The sequence below is a fragment of the Polyodon spathula genome, chromosome 1 (assembly GCF_017654505.1).
Source record: "Polyodon spathula isolate WHYD16114869_AA chromosome 1, ASM1765450v1, whole genome shotgun sequence".
NCBI lineage: Eukaryota > Metazoa > Chordata > Actinopteri > Acipenseriformes > Polyodontidae > Polyodon > Polyodon spathula.
The window spans coordinates 26,734,689-26,756,479 of NC_054534.1; the positions used below are offsets into that span (position 1 = coordinate 26,734,689).

At 36.5% G+C, this 21,791-nt stretch overlaps 2 protein-coding genes across 3 annotated transcripts; one reads left to right on the forward strand and one right to left on the reverse strand.

Moving 5' to 3' along the window:
* The first annotated feature begins 6,112 nt into the window (after positions 1-6,112).
* On the forward strand, positions 6,113-9,953 carry LOC121316365 (trypsin inhibitor ClTI-1-like). Its single transcript, XM_041251444.1, has 4 exons — positions 6,113-6,241; positions 7,719-7,744; positions 8,893-9,002; positions 9,371-9,953. The coding sequence occupies exons 1-4, from the start codon at positions 6,193-6,195 to the stop codon at positions 9,414-9,416; spliced, it is 231 nt and encodes a 76-aa protein (XP_041107378.1). The 5' UTR covers positions 6,113-6,192; the 3' UTR covers positions 9,417-9,953.
* A 676-nt stretch (positions 9,954-10,629) lies between these two features.
* LOC121316351 (COP9 signalosome complex subunit 4-like) lies at positions 10,630-20,475 on the reverse strand. Of its 2 annotated transcripts, XM_041251426.1 has the most exons (11): positions 20,372-20,475; positions 19,170-19,249; positions 18,466-18,617; positions 17,825-17,928; positions 16,794-16,947; positions 16,450-16,600; positions 15,888-16,058; positions 15,297-15,412; positions 13,576-13,620; positions 11,834-11,918; positions 10,630-11,487 (listed from the first exon to the last, which is right to left on the reverse strand). In XM_041251426.1, the coding sequence occupies exons 1-11, from the start codon at positions 20,443-20,445 to the stop codon at positions 11,354-11,356; spliced, it is 1,266 nt and encodes a 421-aa protein (XP_041107360.1). In that variant the 5' UTR covers positions 20,446-20,475; the 3' UTR covers positions 10,630-11,353. The 2 variants fall into 2 exon arrangements, with proteins under 2 accessions (XP_041107360.1, XP_041107367.1); XM_041251433.1 differs by lacking the exon at positions 13,576-13,620.
* Between the last annotated feature and the right edge of the window lie 1,316 nt (positions 20,476-21,791).

Genomic DNA, 21,791 nt, shown 5'->3' on the forward strand with positions numbered 1-21,791 from the left:
AATATTTTCTATTAATATGTGTATTATTCCTCTCCAGGGATCGCTGTGTAACGATTGGCTCTGTTCCACCTTTTGCTTGGTCTGTACCACCTGCCAACTAAAGAGGGATATTGATAAAAGAAAGCAGCAGGGGATTTTTTAATTTTCAGGAGGTAAGGGTCAGAATCCTAAAGCGAGTTCTAAGTGACACTCAAGAAGTGTTGTGGGACCAGCTGGTCTGACTGAAGTGAGGGGCTGGAGGCAAGCAGACCCAGTACAACAAAACAAGTCTCTTTTTAGTGTGACTGTGTATTTTAGAATTGTGTGTTTTGAATTATGGATGATTGTATAATTGTAACAGACTATAATATCTAATAATGAAATAATGCACAAAATAAGGTTTGGTAAACTTAGGCCTGTTTTACATTTTAAAAAAATCAGAATTTCAAAAACTGTTGTTTCTTACAGGTGAAGGGGCACTGAATTAAACCAGGGACAAGCAGAATGAAATGGTTTGATCGTATTGCGCTGAAACCCTATTGTGATACTGTATACAAGTTATTTGATAATTTCAGTTGATTGCACGAAAACAATCAACAGTGTTAAATTACAGGTTTATTGATATCATTTTAAAATGTTCTGATTTTATCAGATGTATTAAAAAGTAATAAATTTTTTTAAACATTCATCAATATTAGCCTATTTATTTTTGGAAAAGGGCTTGGCTTGCATGTAACATTTGGACACACTGATAGCTGCAGACAGAGTGAGTTTCTGCACACTGAAGCTTAAAAGAACTGAAGACCTTTGCGTTTTGTTGACCAATGTAAAATCCAGAGCGATTCGTCCATAACCAAGGTATAAAACATGAAGTGGTGGTGTAATGGGGGACTGTGTGATGCACGGCTGTTACGGATTCTGCCCTCTGTCACTGAGATGAGATTGAAAGATCAGCTTAGCTCTTTTGCATAGTGATTAAGATGCTCTCTTCAAGTGTGTGGCGTTGACGGTTCACACCCAGTCTCCACCCTGTTACAATGGCTATAGTATTTAGTAATACTTAAAGAAACAATCACAAATATTTTTTAAACGTTGAGATAGATTTTGGTTCACCACCCCTAAATTAGTATTGCGCGTGTTACACATTGACCTTGCATAGCTGTGAATAGGTCAAAGTTAGAGAATGAGGTACATTTTTCAGCTCTTATATATGTGTAAGTGGAATCCAGGGCATAAGTGTAGAAAGACAGGCCAGGCTTTTCAGAGACGGGCCAGCTGTGAATTTGTCTAAACCAGTTCTTAATTTGAACACATACACACCTACTTTAACGGTAGGGTTAGTGTTAGGTACACTGGTCTCAAGAACAACCAACGTCTCAAAGAGAATCACTGATGTGTTTGAAAGAATGTAGTACAGTACTGTTTTACACTAGCCCATCGTTCTGCACCAGGTGAAGAGCATGGCCCATCTCTGATTATGCCGCAGTCTGCAACAATGAAAGGAAATGAGTGAGGTGTACTATTCCCTGTTCATTCCTTGGGAAATTCCATCAGTTTTATACCTTACCCTAATGTGTTTAGTCAACAGTAGTACAGGAGAACAAATTAGGCATAACTTTCTTTTCATGAGCCACGCATTACAAGAACACTACAATAATGACACAAACTGGGGGTTCTGCCCACTGACTTTGTTTGCATCTGCCACAGATCTCAGTTCAGTCTGAAATGAGGCTTCGACAGACAGAGTTTGAAATGAATCCAGGCTAATGCTACATTTCCGTCTGCACCATGATATTAGTTTGTGAAACACAAATATCTAACTGGGCCTGCCACCAGTTCCATCTCAGTCTACAGGCCAATTAAAAAAAGACCAGACAAATTATGGGCGCTTGCTACACTGATGAAAACCAAATAAGTTTGGTGGAAACCATGGTGATTTGACTATCATTATTTAGATTCAAACAACTCATTTTGGCACAGAATATAAAAGTAATATTATAAAGTAAATACAGTATAATCGTAAATCTCGAAAAACTACTCACTTCTAAATCTTTTGTAGTCATTTTTGTATTACTTTAGTATAAATACATGTTAATTTGGATTCATATGTTGTTTTTTTCTGACTTTCTGTGAACGAAAAGACACACATTTGCCTGTTTTCCCATTGGAAATAGTGATATTTTGAAATATCACTGTCCTGGTCACAAAAGCGAAGTTTGTGGGGAATAATAGCCATTTTCTATACTTTTGAGGCATAAGCAATTAGGAAATAACACTTACTACCCAGGAACAAAAAAAAAAAAATAATTTGTTACACGGTGTAATCGGGACATTCCCGACCGTATAGAAACTGTTGGCATGTTTGCAGTAACAGTTACAGCATTTTTTTATGGACAAACTTCGCAACTTACTGCAATAAATCAAAATGTCTTTGCATTTATACTCGCTTCAAATGTTTATATATTTTTTAAACCAATGCTTCTGACATGGCGAGTATTTTGAACTGTATCACTTAGATAATACTTTTAAAAGAACAGTACTTGATTCAGTGTTTGTTTCGCACTTTCCTGTAATAAGCTGCATGTGGGAATTCTGGCACTGGTGATCCTTGCATGTACGTTATTAATACATGCACAGTATGTACATATTGAACATTTTATACAAACATCTGACCAATTTTGTGCGTTTAAAATTATTAAACCAGTATCTTGACAGACTGAACTGCAAGGTTGTTTGGTTTCTTATAGCGTCTTAATCGTAAAAAAATAAAATGTAAAAAAATCGCCTCTCTTCACAGGAGTTTTATTCATGCACCCAGGTATGGGCCTATGCCTATCCTCTGGTGTTAACTACTCCTGGCTGGATCACACACTTACAAAAACCTAAACATCATGCAGGGGTTTTTGTTTTTACTGGTGACGTCACATGGCACGAGGACAAAGAAGCCGTTAAGAAAATGATACTTTACCGTAATCTTTATATCTGTAGCAGGAAATGTATACATGTTATAAGTCGTTCACTACATTTTTGTACATACAAATAGTTTCAGACACAACCGTGTACGCAATGAATCCAATGGTTACTGGCCCAAGAGGGAAAAAACAAAAAAAAGTACACAAACATACTAAAAATGGCAGCCCATTTCACCAGTATATGCGCAAACGAAAATGTGTCAAATCCCCATTCACAATGGTAGCCGAGCTGTATTGGAAACTTGTGAACACGCTTGATTATTAGGGTATTATGTTGTTCATCGTTCCAAAATAAACCGCCAGTTCTGTTGTGCTTACTTTTTGGTTAGGGGTAAGACTCATACAGATCTCAGTGTCTCAGAGGCGTTCGGCATCTATCGTAAAATTGTAAAATGCATAAAAATGGTTAAATAGTCGTTGTAAAATGCTCTCAAGTCCAAGTGCGTCTTTTCCAAGTCGAGTAGTTTGGTCAATTTTCCAAACATTAACGTCCTCATTATTATACAATTACAACCTATCGACGTTGTACCTCGATATTCTTTGCATTGCTTTCGCAGGGAGTTATTATATTAAATAAGCAATGGCCCAGGTGTCCATTCAATAATATATAGACCTGCTTTGAGTTGATGAAATTAATTCTGACAGACACATTGTTTGTCTAATTAGCAGGTCTTGTTTGTTTCTTTTGGGTTCTTCAGAAAGATGACCAAGCAGCGAGTATCATTGTAAGTATACACGATGCAGTGATTCTTATTATGTTTTCTGTAATGATATATAATAGCCACAATATAATTAGAATTGCATACCAAGTATTGCAAAACCTTACAAAGTAAACAAATACTACATAGTGTTGTACAGGGCTGTTAAATTTGTTCCAGGTGCCTGCCAGTGTACCCGATTACACTATGTAACACAATTTTTGTTCCTGGGTAGTAAGTGTTATTTCCTAATTGCTTATGCCTCAAAAGTATAGAAAATGGCTATTATTCCCCACAAACTTTGTTTTGGTGACCAGGACAGTGATATTTTGAAATTTACCTATTTCCAATGAGAAAATGGTATTTTTGTTCACATAAAGTCAGAAAAAAACAACATATGAATCCAAATTAACATGTATTTATACTAAACTAATACAAAAATGACTACAAAAGATTTAGAAGTGAGTAGTTTTTCGGGATTTACGATTATACTGTAAATCACTTTCACGAATCAGCCCCCAAATGCAGTCTCCCATCATGTTTTCGTTATACTGTCCTTGGTAGCGGCGTTCAAAGTCCAGTATATCCTGGTGGAAGCGTTCACCTTGCTCCTCCGAGTACGCTCCCATGTTCTCCTTGAATTTATCAAGATGAGCATCAAGGATATGGACTTTGAGGAACATCCTACAGCCCATTGTGCCGTAGTTCTTCACCAGAGTCTCAACCATCTCCACATAGTTTTCAGCCTTGTGATTGCCCAGGAAGCCCCGAACCACTGCGACAAAGCTGTTCCAAGCTGCTTTCTCCTTACTAGTGAGCTTTCTTGGGGAATTCATTGCACTCCAGGATCTTCTTTATCTTTGGTCCGACGAAGACACCGGCTTTGACCTTTGCCTCAGACAGAAGTCTTGAAGGTACTTGAAGGCTGCCGACTCCTTATCTAGAGCTCTGACAAATTGTTTCATAAGGCCCAATTTGATGTGCAGTGGTGGCATCAGCACCTTCCGGGGGTCCACCAGTGGCTCCCACTTGACGTTGTTCCTCCCCACAGAGAACTCGGTCCGCTGTGGCCAGTCCTGCCTGTGGTAGTGCGCCTTGGTGTCCCTGCTGTCTCAAAATCAAAGATAGCAGGGAAACTTGGTAAAACCCATCAGGAATGCCACCATTGCAGCCTCTTGATGCCATCTCAGAAAAATGCAGATATGTATCCACTTAGGCAGCTGGAACTAAACTGAACTGGTGGGCTTAAGGCCCCTGTATTTATACTACTATTTATATTACTGGGAAGTTCTAGAAAGTTCTAGAAGTTACTCCAAGTTTACTCAGCACTGAGTCTATCTGGAATGTTCTGGAAAATAGGTAAATTTCAAAATATCACTGTCCTGGTCACAAAAGCAAAGTCTGTGGGGAATAATAGCCATTTTCTATACTTTTGAGGCATATTCTGTATTTTTCTATACTTTTGAGGCATAAGCAAAAAAAAAAAAATGTGTTACACGGTGAAAACAGATAGCTCTTTTGGAACTATTCCTTGGTTGCACATAATGTTGAAATTGTTATCAATGTGTATTGTATTTAGTACAGTGCTGTAAATGCGAATTTCAGTCAATGCAGTTGTATGCAAATGACGTCTGTAGGGTTTTTTTTTTTTTTTTTTTTTTAAGTTTTGCATGAAATACCATAAGAATAAAAGCATGCCAATCGGGCTTATAAACCTGTTTGTGCAGATGACCTACTCAAATGAATACATGCTGTGTCTGTTAAATGGGCGAAATTAATACTTTCATAAAACTTTTTTACCATGCATTCATTAAAAAATGCATTTTCAGATCACACACAGAAAAATTACAAACCCTAACCTTTTCCTTTGTATCAGGGAAAGAGTGAGAATAGTCAGGGAAGGAACTGCTGAAACAACCTATAAGATGCTGTGCTGCAGTGTCCTGAGAACAGTGTATATATTACAAGACCTCTAAAATCACAAATGCAATAGGATACAGGGTGTAGTTACCAGTTCACTGTCAATGTTAGTCTTAATATATTGCGTTGTTAATACATTTATGATATAGGCTTCCGTTGTATCAATAAACCGACTTGTATTTGTTCTGAATAAAACACTTTTAAAAGGGGAATGCGGTGCAGGAGTCGGTGTACTCTGTTTACAGTTTTACGTGGAAGTTAATGAATTGAATTCAGTAAAAGAGGAACCCTTTTGAAGCACCCGGTAGTCCCTGCTTGACAATCTCAGACTTACAGTTAACTGGGGAATCTGTTAGTGTAAAGTACATGTGTTTATATGCAAACCAAATATTATGCAGCATACTTAGAATTTCTATACTAAACACTTTATGCTTATTTGGGTAATTTTTTTTTCCTTCAAATTATTATAATAATGTTTAACTAAGTTAGGTTTCATTTTTAAACAGTCAGTCATACTGTGTGCAAATCGATTTTACAGCCCCAACCACCCACTTATTCAGTTTGGCAAGACTGCACTTGTTTCAGAAGTGCTAGACACGAATAGCAGAGGGAACTTTATCAAAATGAGTCCGAGTTTTGTCCTTGTTTTTCTGATCTTCATTTGCTTCTCTGGTAAGAAGTTTTTTTTTTTTTTTCTTCATTTTATTAGTTTGTGAGCAGTCTGGTTTCTATTTCTTCTCAATGGTACCTGGTTAAAGTTTTGGATTAATTTAAATTGCATAAATAGAATCAAATGTGCTGTATTTAGGTTGCATGTTTTGTTTTTTTAAACTGCAAAAAAGGAACCACTTTTATTATTATACATACCTTACTTTAGAAAAACAGTGCAGATCACAGCAAAGTAACAGCATTGTTTAAGAACGCTAAGTGTAAGACATTCGATTATTTAAAAGTTGTTTTACAAGAATCCAATGGCAGTAACATACAGAAATTGCAGTGCTTAATTTTACTCGATGGGTTACATTTCTTGTATGAAAGACACTGATTCATACTCAATTAATCAGATAAATCTGTAAACAGAAATGTACTTGTGAAGTAAATTATTACAATGCAGTACACCAGCAGTACAAAGTTAGAGGAAAACAAATCAAAGTCCATATAATGGAATTATACAGAGTCTAAGCCTACATTTTGAACTGTGGTGCCACCACTATCCTTCTGGCTAACAGCCCAGCATACAGCACAGAGTATGTTTTTATCCGTGCCATTTAAACAATGAAAGTTTCCTGATAATAAGATAATAAGTCATTCACTCCCTACTGGAACTGCTGGCCACTGGATACAAACCCAACCTCAAAACCAATTAAATTATCAGCAAAGATGTCGCTTATTATTCATTAATGCATCACAATACCAATGGTTTAAACAGCAGATACTATTTATAACCTGCAACTCATACATATATCAGGGATATTCCTATCTGCCATACCTGTTTCTCTGTGGTTTCAAGCAGGATATAGGTTTCTGCCCTACAAACAACATTAATGTCAACATGGTCTGGAGTGGAGAGATGACTAAACTGAGAAATGTTAACTATAGACACAAATGATTATGCATTAGTATTAATTGAACATGGATCGGGGCAAATTACTACATAACAGATTTAGTATCAGATGAGAAACTTGCCTCCAATTTGCACAGTGGAATGTATATCCCAATGTAATTTGCACACAGTGGAAGGTCTATCCCAATGTAATTTGCACACAGTGGAAGGTCTATCCCAATGTAATTTGCACACAGTGGAATGTCTATCCCAATGTAATTTGCACACAGTGGAATGTCTATCCCAATGTAATTTGCACACAGTGGAAGGTCTATCCCAATGTAATTTGCACACAGTGGAATGTATATCCCAATGTAATTTGCACAGTGGAATGTCTATCCCAATGTAATTTGCACACAGTGGAATGTATATCCCAATGTAATTTGCACACAGTGGAATGTCTATCCCAATGTAATTTGCACACAGTGGAATGTCTATCCCAATGTAATTTGTGCTTAATTTTTGTTAATATGTAGCAGCGATTTCGATTTTGATTTACTTCAGGCATTTTCTAGGAATACTAATACCTTTGTCTTTCTTTATTAGACTCAGGAGCAAAACCTTACAGAACTGTAAGTACAATTACGATTTTCTTATTTTTCTCACTAGATAAAACTTAATATTTCAATCATAAATGTCCATACTCTTTGTTTACAACAATACAATGTACTGCTTGAAGTGATCAAAACCTAAGTTATACAAATGAGGTTACATTAAAGACCATATTTACCACGGTGCCTCAAATTATTATTATTATTATTATTATTATTATTATTATTATTATTTGTAAATTAAAAAAAAAAAAAAAAAAAAAAATCTAAAGACCCCAGCTCCTCACAGAGTTATTTGGTAGGTTTTTAACATCAACAAAAAATTGGTGGTAAATGCCTTGGCAATACAGGTAGTGGACAAAAAAATGGAAACACCTGGGTAAACGAGGGACACCAACTATATTGCAAGCAAGGGCTTCCACACAGGTGTGGCTCATGCGTTAATTTAGCAAATTACATCCCAGTTTGCTTAAGGTCATCTATAAAAATACTGGACAGGCTATAATTATGGCTAGCATGGCTGCAAGAGGAGACCTCAGTGACTTTGAAAGAGGGGCGATTGTTGGGGCGGGTTTGGCAGGAGCTTCAGTGACCAAGACAGCTCAACTTGCTGATGTTTCACGAGCAATGGTGTCTAAGGTGATGTCAACATGGAACTCCGAGGGAAAGACATCATCAGCAAAGGGCAACAGTGGGCAGAAACACATACTCCAGGATTGTGATATCCGTGCATTAATTTGAAGTGCAAGGCAAAACAGGCGAGCAACTGCAGATCAATTGACTACAAATTTCAACCCGGGGCGCGAGCAGCCAGTTTCATCAAAAACAGTCCAGGAGAACTCCAGAGCGGGACACCATAGTAGAGTGGCAGTGCACAAACCACTCATCACACCTGGCAATGCACGTTTGCGAGTCCAGGGATGCAAAGAGCACAGGCAATGGACTACCAAGCACTGGAGAAATGTGACAACTAAATCAGTGTTAACAAACACTCCATTCATTTGATTAGTTTATTTGAGTTATTTACTTTGTGCCTTAGGGCCAGCACAGGTACATCACAAATACACATTGTGCTTAAGAAACAATATTACTGAACTCCTGATCCTAACAATTAATTTTAATTGTTATTTATGAAACCACTTACTTCACTGGTTTGTGTTTTTTCCTAGCCTGCCTGTTACAAATACCCACTCGAGGGATGCCCTTTTATTTTCTCACCAGTTTGTGGCACAGATGGCAACAGCTATGCAAATGAATGTGTTCTGTGCCACACAATAAGGTGAGAAAAACAACAACTATCTACAGAGAGATACACACAGCTACTTGTGTATACACATACACCTATTAATAGCCACACATTAAATGTTAGCTCAGATTGTTAGCAACGCCCATTTTGAGCTCTACTGTCTATTTAAAACAATGCAAAACAATCCTTTAAAATCTCTTTCTTCTAATACATCTAACTGGATCTTTACCCATGTCATTGTTCTCTATACGCCACTATTTATTATTAAATACATCATTTTATTTTCATTCTTTTGTATTTTATATATCGAACAGGCTTAAAGAATCTGTTATGAACACCTTTTTTTTTTCTACCTCTATATTGGTATTTCAGTTTTTAAATATTCTTTATTCAATTTTCAGAAAAACCAAGAAGATGATCCAGATTGTCAAAGCCAGACAGTGCTGAGCAAGTTCTCTTTCTCCTCAACTTACTGATGTACAAAAACTAGATTGTTGGTCAGACGCTAGAGGGAATCTGTATTTCTCAATAGTACAACTGGTTTTATTTCCTATTTTGACAATTTGAGCACTCTCCTTTTCTTTGTATTTAGCAGTCAGGTACCGCAATCTTGATTTTGAGATAAAAGGCCTTCTTTTTAGGGCTGTTTTAAGGAATTGTTGTTATTGAAGAGCATTCATAAACATTTTCTTAAGTTAAACAGTTCTTTTGAAAAATGAGAATTAACTTCTAAACCATTCGAAAACAGTTCGGATGTTTCTTTAACTGCTAACTTGATTAATTAAAATAGGTTTTTAAAAAGCAGTCCTTATGTTTTGTGAATACATTATAGTTACAAATCTGACTTATACTGTTTGTTTTAAGTAGCTCAGGTTGTTTTTAATTCAAAATGGTGCCTGAGTATAAAATATTTAAACAATGGTACAACATGTGACTTTATATCCAGGTTAGACTGAAAAATCTTTTCCTGCAACCATAATACACTTTATTACAAAACATTTTCTGCTTTTTTTAGTTTTGTTTATTAACAATAATAGCTAAGTAGTGATTGGCTCTCAAACATAACCCCAGAAGAAACGCTTTATTGAGTGCCAAATATGCGGTTTCTATTTAATTTACTGTATGCAATATGGATATAGAATGCAATATAGAATGCGGGAGCAAAAAAGAAAATCAATTCAAAAGCCATTCACATAACCTTTATACAGCAGGGAAAATTCTTCTTGTTGATATCCAGGAGATCACAGCAGTGGAGGCAAATACACAATGCACTGTTTTTATGCACAAATACACAATTCACTGTTTTTATGCACAAATATTTCTTGACTTGCAGGACACTGAGTGGTACCTATTCAGAATCCTTAAGATACATTGAAGTGCAGCTGATTCAGCGTTCCCCATATATCTTCATACTAACTTAGAGAAGCCAATTGCTGTCCAATCATTTTTAATAGGATATATTTATCTTCATAGGTATAAATAATCTCCCACAAAAAACAATTAACTAAAATGGTCTATCCCCTTTGAAACAACTTTGTTGCACCATAGCGCTGCTCAGTGTCGGATTTTGGAGCCCTTGGCAAACATCAGGAAAAAAATTCCTAAGAAACAGGAGCAGCAATAGTGCTGTTAAATAGAGGGAAATTAAAATCCCTTGAAATGAGACTGCAGTGAGTTTATTCAGATACGTATTCTTATTAATTTGGGGTGGGGGTGAAGGAGAGCTCTTACTTGGTAAATTATCACTTGTCCCAATGTATTATCTTTTGGTTCTTCACTTGTTTTGTAGCATTAAGTCAGGATATGCAAATATTTCAAATACAACGCCACAGATCAACTGCTGTTTCCTTGCTGCAGTTAATGCGGCAGCTAGACCCTTGGTGTGAGTCTGAACATATTGTAAAAGCACCAAGTGCCAGGAAGCAACAGCAACTCTATCTATAGCATTGTATTTTTATACATATACTATTTGTATAATCTAAATTAAACTATAAAAAAAGAGCAAAGAAATAGAAGATCTTCAAGAAACACCAGTGATAGTGTTTCTAGTGACAATTAGAGAAGAAAAAAAAAGTTATAAAATTTTATAATTACAGCTTAGTAAAACAATGCTCTGCCAACTAGCGACTGCTGCGGTTCTCTTGATCCCAGGTGTCCCTAGGATGGGAAAATACACAAAAGAGGAAACTGTTAATATTTCTAAATTTAGACATAGCCTAAAACGGAGATATGTTCCCTTTTTTTGTGCATGAATATCTGAAACAACAAAACAGCATTTTTGCAATTTTTAAATAGAGTATGATCTTGAACAAAGGGTCTGCTGTTCTCTCGCAGTGCAAGGGAATGGGGAGAAGACAACGTCCAAACTAGAGGGCGAGAGAGAGTTACTGGGTCATCTGTGCTTCCATTGCTTGCACTGTCCACTCGGGCGCTGCCTGGCTGATCTTCTCCAGGAGGTTATTGACTTGGAAACACAGTGACTGGATCTGCTTGTCCCAGGTGGGCAAAGGCTCACGAGCTGAAAGCAGAGCAGGGAACAAGATATTTACTGTTGAGTAACTTCTTTGGACCTTGTTTGACAGTCGTATGCTATTCACTCTATTGGACTCCTCGTGAAAAGGTATTCCGCTGAGAAAATATTTCAATAACCATGTCATTCTATATTACCTTTCTAAGCCAATACAAGTATCAAGTAATATTCAGTGGAGTTACAAAAGCTTAACGTCTTTCTTGGACTGTGTGTCGAAGGGAATCACATCTGTGTCAGTTTTACAAAAGTAGCCACTGTAGGGTTTCTTACTAATTGTGCATGTAAGTGAGACACCTAGTGGTGATGTTTAAAGATTACAGCACACCGTACTTACTTTCAAAATGAACAATGCCATCTATCTGATCGATGAAGCCATTCATTCGACCCTCGGTTATCATTTGGGAGGCTATCTTTTCTGCCTGTCCACAGAAACAGAGATCTTTATTGACATGTTTTATTGGGAGAAATGGTTTTAAAAACAATTTCACTAAAACCCTTGACAATTATACAATATTATACATATTAGCACATGAGGTTAACAACTTTGTTTTGCTGGTAATAATTAAATATATAACAAAATTACAACAATTCGGAAACTTTATTTTCTGGTATTTTAATTATACAGCTACAACAGCTTCACAACAAAAACTGGACAAGAACAAAGTTTTTTTTTGGTTTTTTTTTTTTTTTTTTTTTTTTTTTTTATTTTAAAAAAAGCTTTCTTCAGCCCAAATTGGATTCAAAACTTATTTGAAATTAAAGAGGAAAACACTTTGTCAGGGTTAGTCGATACATTCAAAACAGTAGTACTGCTTAAGGTAAGTCAGTACTAAAGATGCCATGAAATGCTTTAAAAAACAATATTTTGAATGTACTTTAGTAAGACCAAATTATTATTTAATGAAGTGCACTCCCGTTATAATGCGGGATTAGGGCATCAAGCTTGCTCCTATGTTATTTACTGCCCATTAGGTAAAAGCAGCAACAGATAATGGACATTGCTCAAATCAATTGTCTTATTATAGTAGCAGCACTGTGTTTTTGTATCTGGTCTGTCAATAAACTACTGTACTACATCTTATTACACTTTATGTACATGTCTTCTGCTCACAGTCCTCAGAACACATACGGTGGAGAAACTGAGCCCTGGGTAGAATGCTGCATTGCTTGTCAAGGCTATAACGCCAACATATAAAAAACAAAATAAGAGAAACTATGCAGTCATGATCGGTGAAGATGGGTGTGGATTGTGGTGTCCTCCTTTGATTTATAAAAGCACAAGGATAGAAACCTTGGGAATTAAGAACTAACTTAAACAGTTATAGTATTGAAGGGAGAACAGTCAAATAAAAACACTTTTTATAGACTAACTGACCTTGAAGCCTGAAACTAGTGAGGAACCACATAACACAGCTTTCAAGTACGGCTTGCTTTAAGAGACTTACCTAATCTTCTGGTATATCTGTATAACTCTTTTAAATAGACAGTCTTCCAATCCTATTCTTATTTAACAATTTTTTAGAATGATTTTTGTTTATACCTAGCTTGCAACCCCTCTTAGTTTCTGTTGCTTCAGCATAACAATATTAATGTGGTGTAAAAGGCAGCAAATTTAAAGGCCTCTCACAATCACACTTGCTCTCCCAACAGGTTGTAATAATCTCTTGAATCAGTGCACAACCTCATCTGAACACAATTAATAAACACATTTCCTTTTTTACCAACAATTTCTGCGTCAAACCATTCCTGCATAGCACAGTTTATCCTCTGCGTTGTAATTGTGTCAAAAGGTATAGCAGTTTTAAAATGCTTTTGAGTAAAATGTGCTTAACGATGTACATTCTGGTGAGTAAGCGGTTCAGCTTTGCTAAAACGCTTTTAGTTAACAAATTATGGCAGCCAAGGTCACACTCGCCTTTGAACCCTTTGGCCGCATTATAATGGGTGTGCACTGCAGCTTCTCAGGCTCTCCACTGTCTTTCTTAAGAGACTTTGAGAGTATGGTTTGTGAGTCTGCATTTTGTCTGAAAAAACTTTGTTTGAATTATTAGTATAAGTAGTTTATTTGTTCCCTACCAAGTCGCATCTGTAACCAGGGGCTTCGACAGCGGGAAAAGAGCCCTGCACAACAACACAGATATATTCAAAATAATCCACAACATTCCATCTACAGATGGTCACAGTGTGGCCCTTCTAAGCTTATTCTCAGGACAACATTTATTTATCTCTTATTTATATATATATATATATATATATATATATATATATATATATATATATATATATATATATATATATATATATATATATCTTTTTTCCTTCAGATTCTCAATTTATCTTTTAAGCATAATTAAAACTTCACAAACAAGTATCTTCTTATTTTCTGTTGTACTGTCCAAGTGCTGTCATTTCAAGGACGAAACATACTGAAGACTCACTGAACTAGTTCCATTCTTATTTAATGGGCATTTTGTTTCTACAGTACTTGTTGAAACAATTTAAAAGCATGGTTTATCAGGCACATAACAAGTTGGGAACTCTAGTTCTGGCTTGCCAAGTTGCATTCACCCTTATGTAGATGTTATTTTCAATAAAGATGGTAAATGTGTGGACTGACTTGTTCCACTTCTTAAAATTGGCTTTAATATCCTAAAAACTACATACAGTAACTTAGTCTTAAAGAATTAAAATGCTGTGACTGTTTTTGGGTCTTTGCCACATTTTTTTTTTTTTTGCGCCAGATGAAATAATGGCTTAATTTGAGCTAATCAACACTTGTTTTTATCGCAAATAATATCTACGATGCACTTTAATTGGACTTCCATTGAACATGTCTGAATTTCTGATCGCCCATACAACAGGATCAATTTATAAAGGGCTTGCTCCAAAGTGCAACTTGCATAATATTCTGTGAAAGACAAATAATACTGTTAAAGTACTATGTGTGTAACAGACCCATATTGATATACATGGGTCTAAGTTTATGGTAATGTTCTTGTTAATAACATGTATTCTTACAGAACTATCTTTTGGTTTCCATCTGGAATGTACCCTGTCTGCTTTAAACTAGCCTCTACGTTTCAACGTTGTATAATTAAAATGAAACACATTTCTCTTTTCATTGTTAACATTCTGACAACTTTTTACATTTATAACTTTAAAGTCTGTTTCAAAGCTCTTTTCATAAATGTCCGCTCTAGTGCAGACACTGCAAGTATTACTGTCAAACAGTAACGCAGCAACAACGATCCATGATGTGGTACTGAACAGAAAAGCCAGAGCACTTTTTTTTTTTTTTTTTTTTTTTTTTTTTAAAATCGCTCTTCCTGCAGTAATTTAGAGGACAGATCTCAAACCCCAATGCACTAGAGCAGACACTTTGAAACAGACTTTAAAGTTAGAAGTGTAAAACGTTATCAGGATGTTAACAATAAAAAGAAAATTGCAGGTCTGTTATTTAAACAGGTGTAGCAACACGTGGGGACGTATCACACATTTTTCAGAACCCCGCTACTTAGTCTTCAATGTATTTTATTGTTGGCTTAATAAATAAACATTAACTGACATAACTGAGAACTATTTCAATAGCACCAGGGAATTCTTTTTATCTTTTGACTCATTATAAACTTAAAAATAGAATCATTTTCAAATATCTGGTTTTATTTTTCTAATGCAAGACCCAAAAAGAACACTAGTGCATTTTAAAATAACCACAGTCCAAAAAAGCAACTTGCTTGACTGAAGTGCTACAAAAGGGTTGTGCGTTACAGCTCTGTTTGGTGAAAACAACCTCTTACCTTGGCTGGCGGGATCTCCAGTAGAGCCCCCAGCTCTTCAAATGTAATATTATTGTAGAGCTTGCTGGCAGAAAGCAGGTTGTGCTCAATGACTGCTCTGTCCAGGATACTTGAACCTACAGTGGAAAAGACAGAAGCTGTCACAGTACTGACCACCTTCTAATACACTTGACAGAATGTAAAGTAATGGGACAAATCAAACACACATTATATTAAAATACAGCTTTAAAGGCCCTATTTTTAGATCATTTGTAACCAAATAATTTTAACCCTTTGACTTTTGGTTCCAGTCCTTAATTCCTGGTAATTTCTATGAGGACTCATTCCAATTAGCTTTAAGCTGCGATCCTATTAGTGACTAAAACTACTCCATCAGGGAATTCCCCAGGCAACATCATATATTTAACTGGTTAAATAATTGCAACCTAGTCCTAATCACAACTGCTCAGTACTTTTTTTCTATTTCCATGCAAACATCTTTCCTGTATTTATTGCCTTTTCATTGTCTTCTTATAGCCAGCCCCCCCACCCTGACTCCACCTTAAGCAATAGGTTTGTGTAGACCTAGCTCTGGTCTAAATGAGTTCTAACCATCGGCTGTGGTTGCTTTCTGATGAGGCATTAACATGGCAGCAAACTCCTGCAGCTGGTTCCCCCGAATGATCCTGTCTAGATACATCTTCTCCAGGATCCCATAGGCAGCCAGCTGCTGACAACGCTCGTCCTTAAACAGAGTGGCCAGCATGCGAGACCGCTGCTGTCCTGCAAAACCAACAAAAAGGTTATACACCCCACTGCCTTCGTCTGCCGTCTGATATACCGCCACACTCAGACAGACAGCAAGGATTACATTACTGTATACTTTTCCCACTGAAATTACATCATGGGAGCCCAAAGGATGTAAGATTGTAACCATAGAAGATGTCCTTCTACACAGACTGCAATCTGGATCTAGCTGCTGCTGCTGCTGCTTTTATTTTTGACGCATCCTTTAGCTTTTAGGTCTGACACAAGCTTGGATCACAAATCAAATCTTTGTTGCTCTCTAGTTGCTGCCTACTTGTCTGAGCTCATGGTGCAAGAGAAACCTAATCCAATGTCATACTAGTTTTCACTGCAATACGAACTCTGCAGTAAAAACATGAAGCGGTACCTGCCGATGCCAGGATTGTGCAGTGCAGGGCGTGCTTCAGAGCTTCCAGCCGTTCACTTTCATGTACAATAGATTTATATGAGAGTTCGTTGTATCTCTGTGCCGCTTCTATAAATTTCCTTTTGTAGTCCAGGACTCTGGCATAGCACACCTACAGGTTTCAAGGGAAAGAAAAAGTCTATGTGGGAAATGTGTGTACTCGTCTTGTGGTATCACCATTGTTACCACCATACAATACATCATTTTGGATCAGCAATTCCCAACAGAAGACATTTACACACGGCTAAGCTATTACAATATATATATTTTTATATTTCAATGTCCTGTAAGAAAGCTTCAGTTACCTTGTAGTGTATTTGCAGCTGTTCGTTGGTGGACTCGTTTTGGAGCAGAGAGGCTCGGTTAATGTAAGCTTCCGCTTGCACTGGATCATCATCCTCAAGGTATAGACGAGCGATTTTCAAATAGGTGTCTAGTTTGTAATCCACGTTATACTGCCTATTAAATATAGAACACATAATGAATAAAGGAGATGCAGTGCAAGTGATTCTACGATTCAAGATGTCAGCCTGCAACCCAAGGGATGGAAATAAGACTCCTATTGCACAGCAGTTTCACCCACTCCAGGTTTTACTATGAGCTTGATTAGCCACAGCATTTAGCTAACAAGCTCAGGTCTGTCTTCTTAAACTTGAAGTAAAACCAGGAATGGATCAAACTGCTATGCAATGGGAGTCTTATTTCCATCCATGAACTCTACACACTACTGCAGATCAAGTTAAATCGCACATAGGTTAGATATTTGCGTCTTTACAAGTGTTTTTTCTCTCACATCGAGTCCCAGATATTGGGTCATGATGACAATAGATTACTAACCAATACCAACCTTACACTTGAGTTTGATTGGAGAGGACATTATATAGATTACAGTAACCTAATACATTAATTTCTAGTTTGAATAATGTTAGGTTTTACTTTGTTTCATCTCATCCTTGTGTTTATCACACTAACAAATCTTTACACTTGACTAATTGTATTTAGACTGTAGTATTAACTCAGAAATGTGGCAGTAAAAAATAAAGCTACTGTATTTTGGTGCAAGTTAGAAATGGATAAATGTAAAGGTTTTTAGCAAAGTACATCTTTAAGAGAATAAATCTCAAGTCATATCCAGTGAAGAGCAAAATGGCCCAGAGTAACAATACAACTTACGCTGGACCAACGTTAATTTTGCCGTCTGGAGATCCTGAAGTAGCATTTATAATGAGTTTACTAACTGGTTAAAAGTTACTTCAATGGACTAAATAAATAAATAAATAAAGAGGAATCAGCATTATCATTCAATTGAAAAAAGCACATGGTAGTTGCTGCTTACTTTTGTCCCGTCTCCAAAGGAATGCCCACTAGGACTAGAGCAGCATTCCTCCAGTCCTCCTCTTTCTCGTAGATCGTTGCAAGGTGCTGTCGGATTGAGGCCACCTGAGAAACCGTTTAAAGCCATTAATACAGGCCTGCGGAGACCCTGTTGTGTTGTTCTGCCAGGAGAGGATCACACTCTATAGGTTTTAAAAATGACTAATACCATTGCTTGAATGACCACAGTTATACACAACACTATGACTCATCAAGGCCTTGAAATCGAAATGCTTTTATTTAAAAAAAAACATTTTGTGAAAGGAAAATTGTAATATACATAAACTGCTAAAATTAACCAGGCTTATTACTATTTTTTGTAACCATAAAAGTTTGACTTTTCTTTCTCTAAAACAGTGCAAATATCTTATAAGGCTTCCTATTTCTAATCCTAAATGACACAAAAAACAATGGAAACTCAAATTGTTTTATAAAAACTATAAAAGTAAAATAAGTAATGGCCTAGTCTAGTCAGTACAGACACCAGAAAAATAAGTTTCAAATGTAAACAGACCCCTGTGAGGCATATAGTGCCCTAAGTTTCATCCATGATGTCACAACTAGTTTTTCAGCAAGTCTGATTAGTAAAAAGTTCAACCTCACCTGCTCTTCAAATGAAATGACCCTGGGCTGGATCCTCTCCAGTGTGAAATGGTATATCTCCTTTGCAGTGCCGTCAGGAAGATTGGGAAGGTGAGTGCAGAAGTCAGTCAGCAGCTGCCTTGAGATCACTAAACTGACATTTTCATTCACCACTAAGGCAGGCGAAAACAAAGAACAGGAAAAAGTCATTTCAGACATCAATGAATTTAATAGGAACAAAAAACTGCAAAGTAATATTTTATGTGTTACATGAAAAAGCAATGTTGTAAACAAATAAATCAACAACATTAAACTCGTGGGGGTGGGTCTGCCAGTCTATCCTAGTTTGAAGGCTATCAGTTACAAAAAACATGTGGGGAAAATAGGTGATCCTGTTTTTAAATTGACTGTACTGTATGCCTTGCTTCATAAGCTTCAAGGTGCCATTTATTAAATTAAACAGCTGAAAGTAATAAGAGCCTCTATTTGCCTCACAGTGCAATGCATTCGGGTTTCAAGGAAGAAGGATTTTCTCACCAACAGCTGGAATGACTGTGCCTTTGGGAAAGGTGAACTGTGGGAGAATGCTTTAAGCATACACCAAAGAATGTGCAAAATTAAACATGCAGACATGGTATAAACCAGTTTTTATTGACATGGGGTAAAAAATATACTAGAAAAAGATGAATGTGAGGTAACAAAACAAAAATACAAAATACACTTACTGGCTTCCACAAAAGCCTTCAAAGCCTCGAGCTGCTCTGCGCCACTAAACTGAACAGCTTTTTCAAGGATCTGTCGATACCTACAAGAAAAGTTCATTTTAATAATGAGATTTGTTATTTTATTTATTTTTAAAAGCTTTTTATGTCTTGAAAGTTTCAGAAAAGAGGACAAATGTCTTACATGTAATATAATATTGCAATATAATATTATTAAATTACTTTTCTTCATTAAGTTGGCTAGTCTACTTCTAGTGACTGAGGAGTATACTGATTCTCTGTGGATATACAGCTGTTTGCCTTTTTTTGGGTGGGTGTACAATAATCTGGGAGCCATAGTGATGCTGCCTGTCTGTGTCTGTCTCTATCTGTATGTCAAACATGTTTACATACACCTAGAGAACCGTTTATCTAAGTTTACATCATTAAAACACACCCATTTGGTGCATGCATAAGGTTGGTAAAATTTAATGGAACAACATTCATTGTAGGACCAATCCAGGATGGGTGTACTTAACGGAAAAATAAAAGATTAACTTCAGTCCTGCTGTTTAAAAAATAAACAAATAAATAAAAAATGTTCAAGAAAAAAATGCCAGTCACCTTCTGAAAATGTTTACATGGAGCACACAAATTATAATTACAATCATATGATGGGAATATTGTTTAAGGTAATGCAGAATTTGGTGCAGAATGTTTAGTCTCAGTGCATACTCGTGACAAATATCATTATCACAGATGATGAGCTGCAGGGTCGGGCTGCCACTGTCTGTACGTATAAATTACGCAGTGTTATATGGTTAGTGCCACTACCCTTTGCAGCACACAGAACAGATCTACGTTGTATGACCGCATTGGTGAATAATATTCTTCCACTATTTATACCTACTACGGCTGTACTGAACTGTTAAGCATCGTTGTTTTTATGGTGTTTATGCGGAAGAGGTCTAGTTATGTAACAGAATACTGAATGATTCATAAAAAAGCATCTTTCTCGTCGATTGTAATCGTTGATATTTAATACCACAAGTCCCTAACATCATTGCGAGTACTCCGATGAGATGTGACAGCCGCAGTCACTCACTGCTGCTATACCGGCAAAAAGGAACTGAGCTATTCTATATTTTTAAAAATGCATTTCAACAAAAATATGGCGTTCCTTTAAAGACATGCACATCCCACCACTGTCGTATTACTGTACTTACTTCCCAGCCAGATCTTTGTGCGATCCACTAGAATTCATAAGTTGGGCCAACTCCTGCCTCACCGCCGCCGCCATCTTCCTTCTTGATTGAACAGCTCCAACCAACAACTGTCTACTGCATGAAATCAAGAGGGAACGCCCCCTCCCCCCCAGCCTGGTAAGTGGTAGCAAAAATAAACCGCCTGGTTGGTCCTCCAGCGGTGTTATGTGAACCGATGATAACGAGATGACTCTAATCAAAAAATATCTTCAGCACTACGTCCCTATGCTTCACTTTGAATGATTTTTACAGTTCACAGAAAGTTCGGGAAACGTGTCATCTGCAGCCAGTTCTTTGCGTTCTAACACTCGGCTTTTCTAGAACCCTGACGTTGTTGCCTAACCAGTTTGTTTATATTACCTGCAGTCGTTTTTATAATAATATTTTTTTTATTAAACTGTTAAATAACATAATGCAATATTGTAATACAAACATATTCTGAAATATATCATTTAAGCAGTCATGCATGTATAAATCTAAACCCAAAACACATACCCATGCCTTCAGTGATAATTATCACATAGGAATAGTATGATAACTAATGTTAGAATCATATATCATCTATTTTTGGAATTAATGTATACATGGGCCCCACATTTGAAGCCACAAATTTAATTTCCCTTTGTATACGGCTGTCTCACAAGCTTCCTCCTTGAATTTTTTCATCTGTGAACCAAACATGCTATACTGCCTACAGCAGCACGGGACAAAAATGCAACACGCAAACTCAGAACTTTGTTTGCATTTTTGACATAGACTTGTGAAGTAAATACTTTACTGTAAATTATCAATATTGTTAAAGCATTATGGAGAACTTCAATTTTGAAGCGAATGAACATGAGATTACTTTTCATGTTAATTTAAATGTGGTGTTGGCTTTTGTCCATTGTCTCATGCAATCCAAGATTTTTTTTTTAAAATAAAACCGATATGTTTTATTTAAACACAATGAGCATCTGCCCTACCATTTTTTTTATTATGAAGATCCTACATACTTAACTTATACAGTGTGTATTTGCTTTATTTAAATTCTTAATATTACACATACTTACGCGGACATCCGCTGTTTATTAGTGGCTGCACTTTTACATGAATTAAACACAGTTAAAAAAAAACAAAAAAACAAACATACAATCATTAACATAAAGCATATCATCATTTCATATCAATTAAACTTTAAGTATCTTCAAAGTGTTATAATGTTAGAATTGTACTAGGGTGGGGGCTGATAACAGTATAACAGTGTGGCATAGCTTGGTTAAAACATAATAGGGAAAACATACTAGTACTACAAAACAAAACAAAGCGGGTGAATTGACAGATATGCCATTTATTTCAAGCTCGAAAAAAGCCGGCTGTATGCGTACCGTCATTACGTATT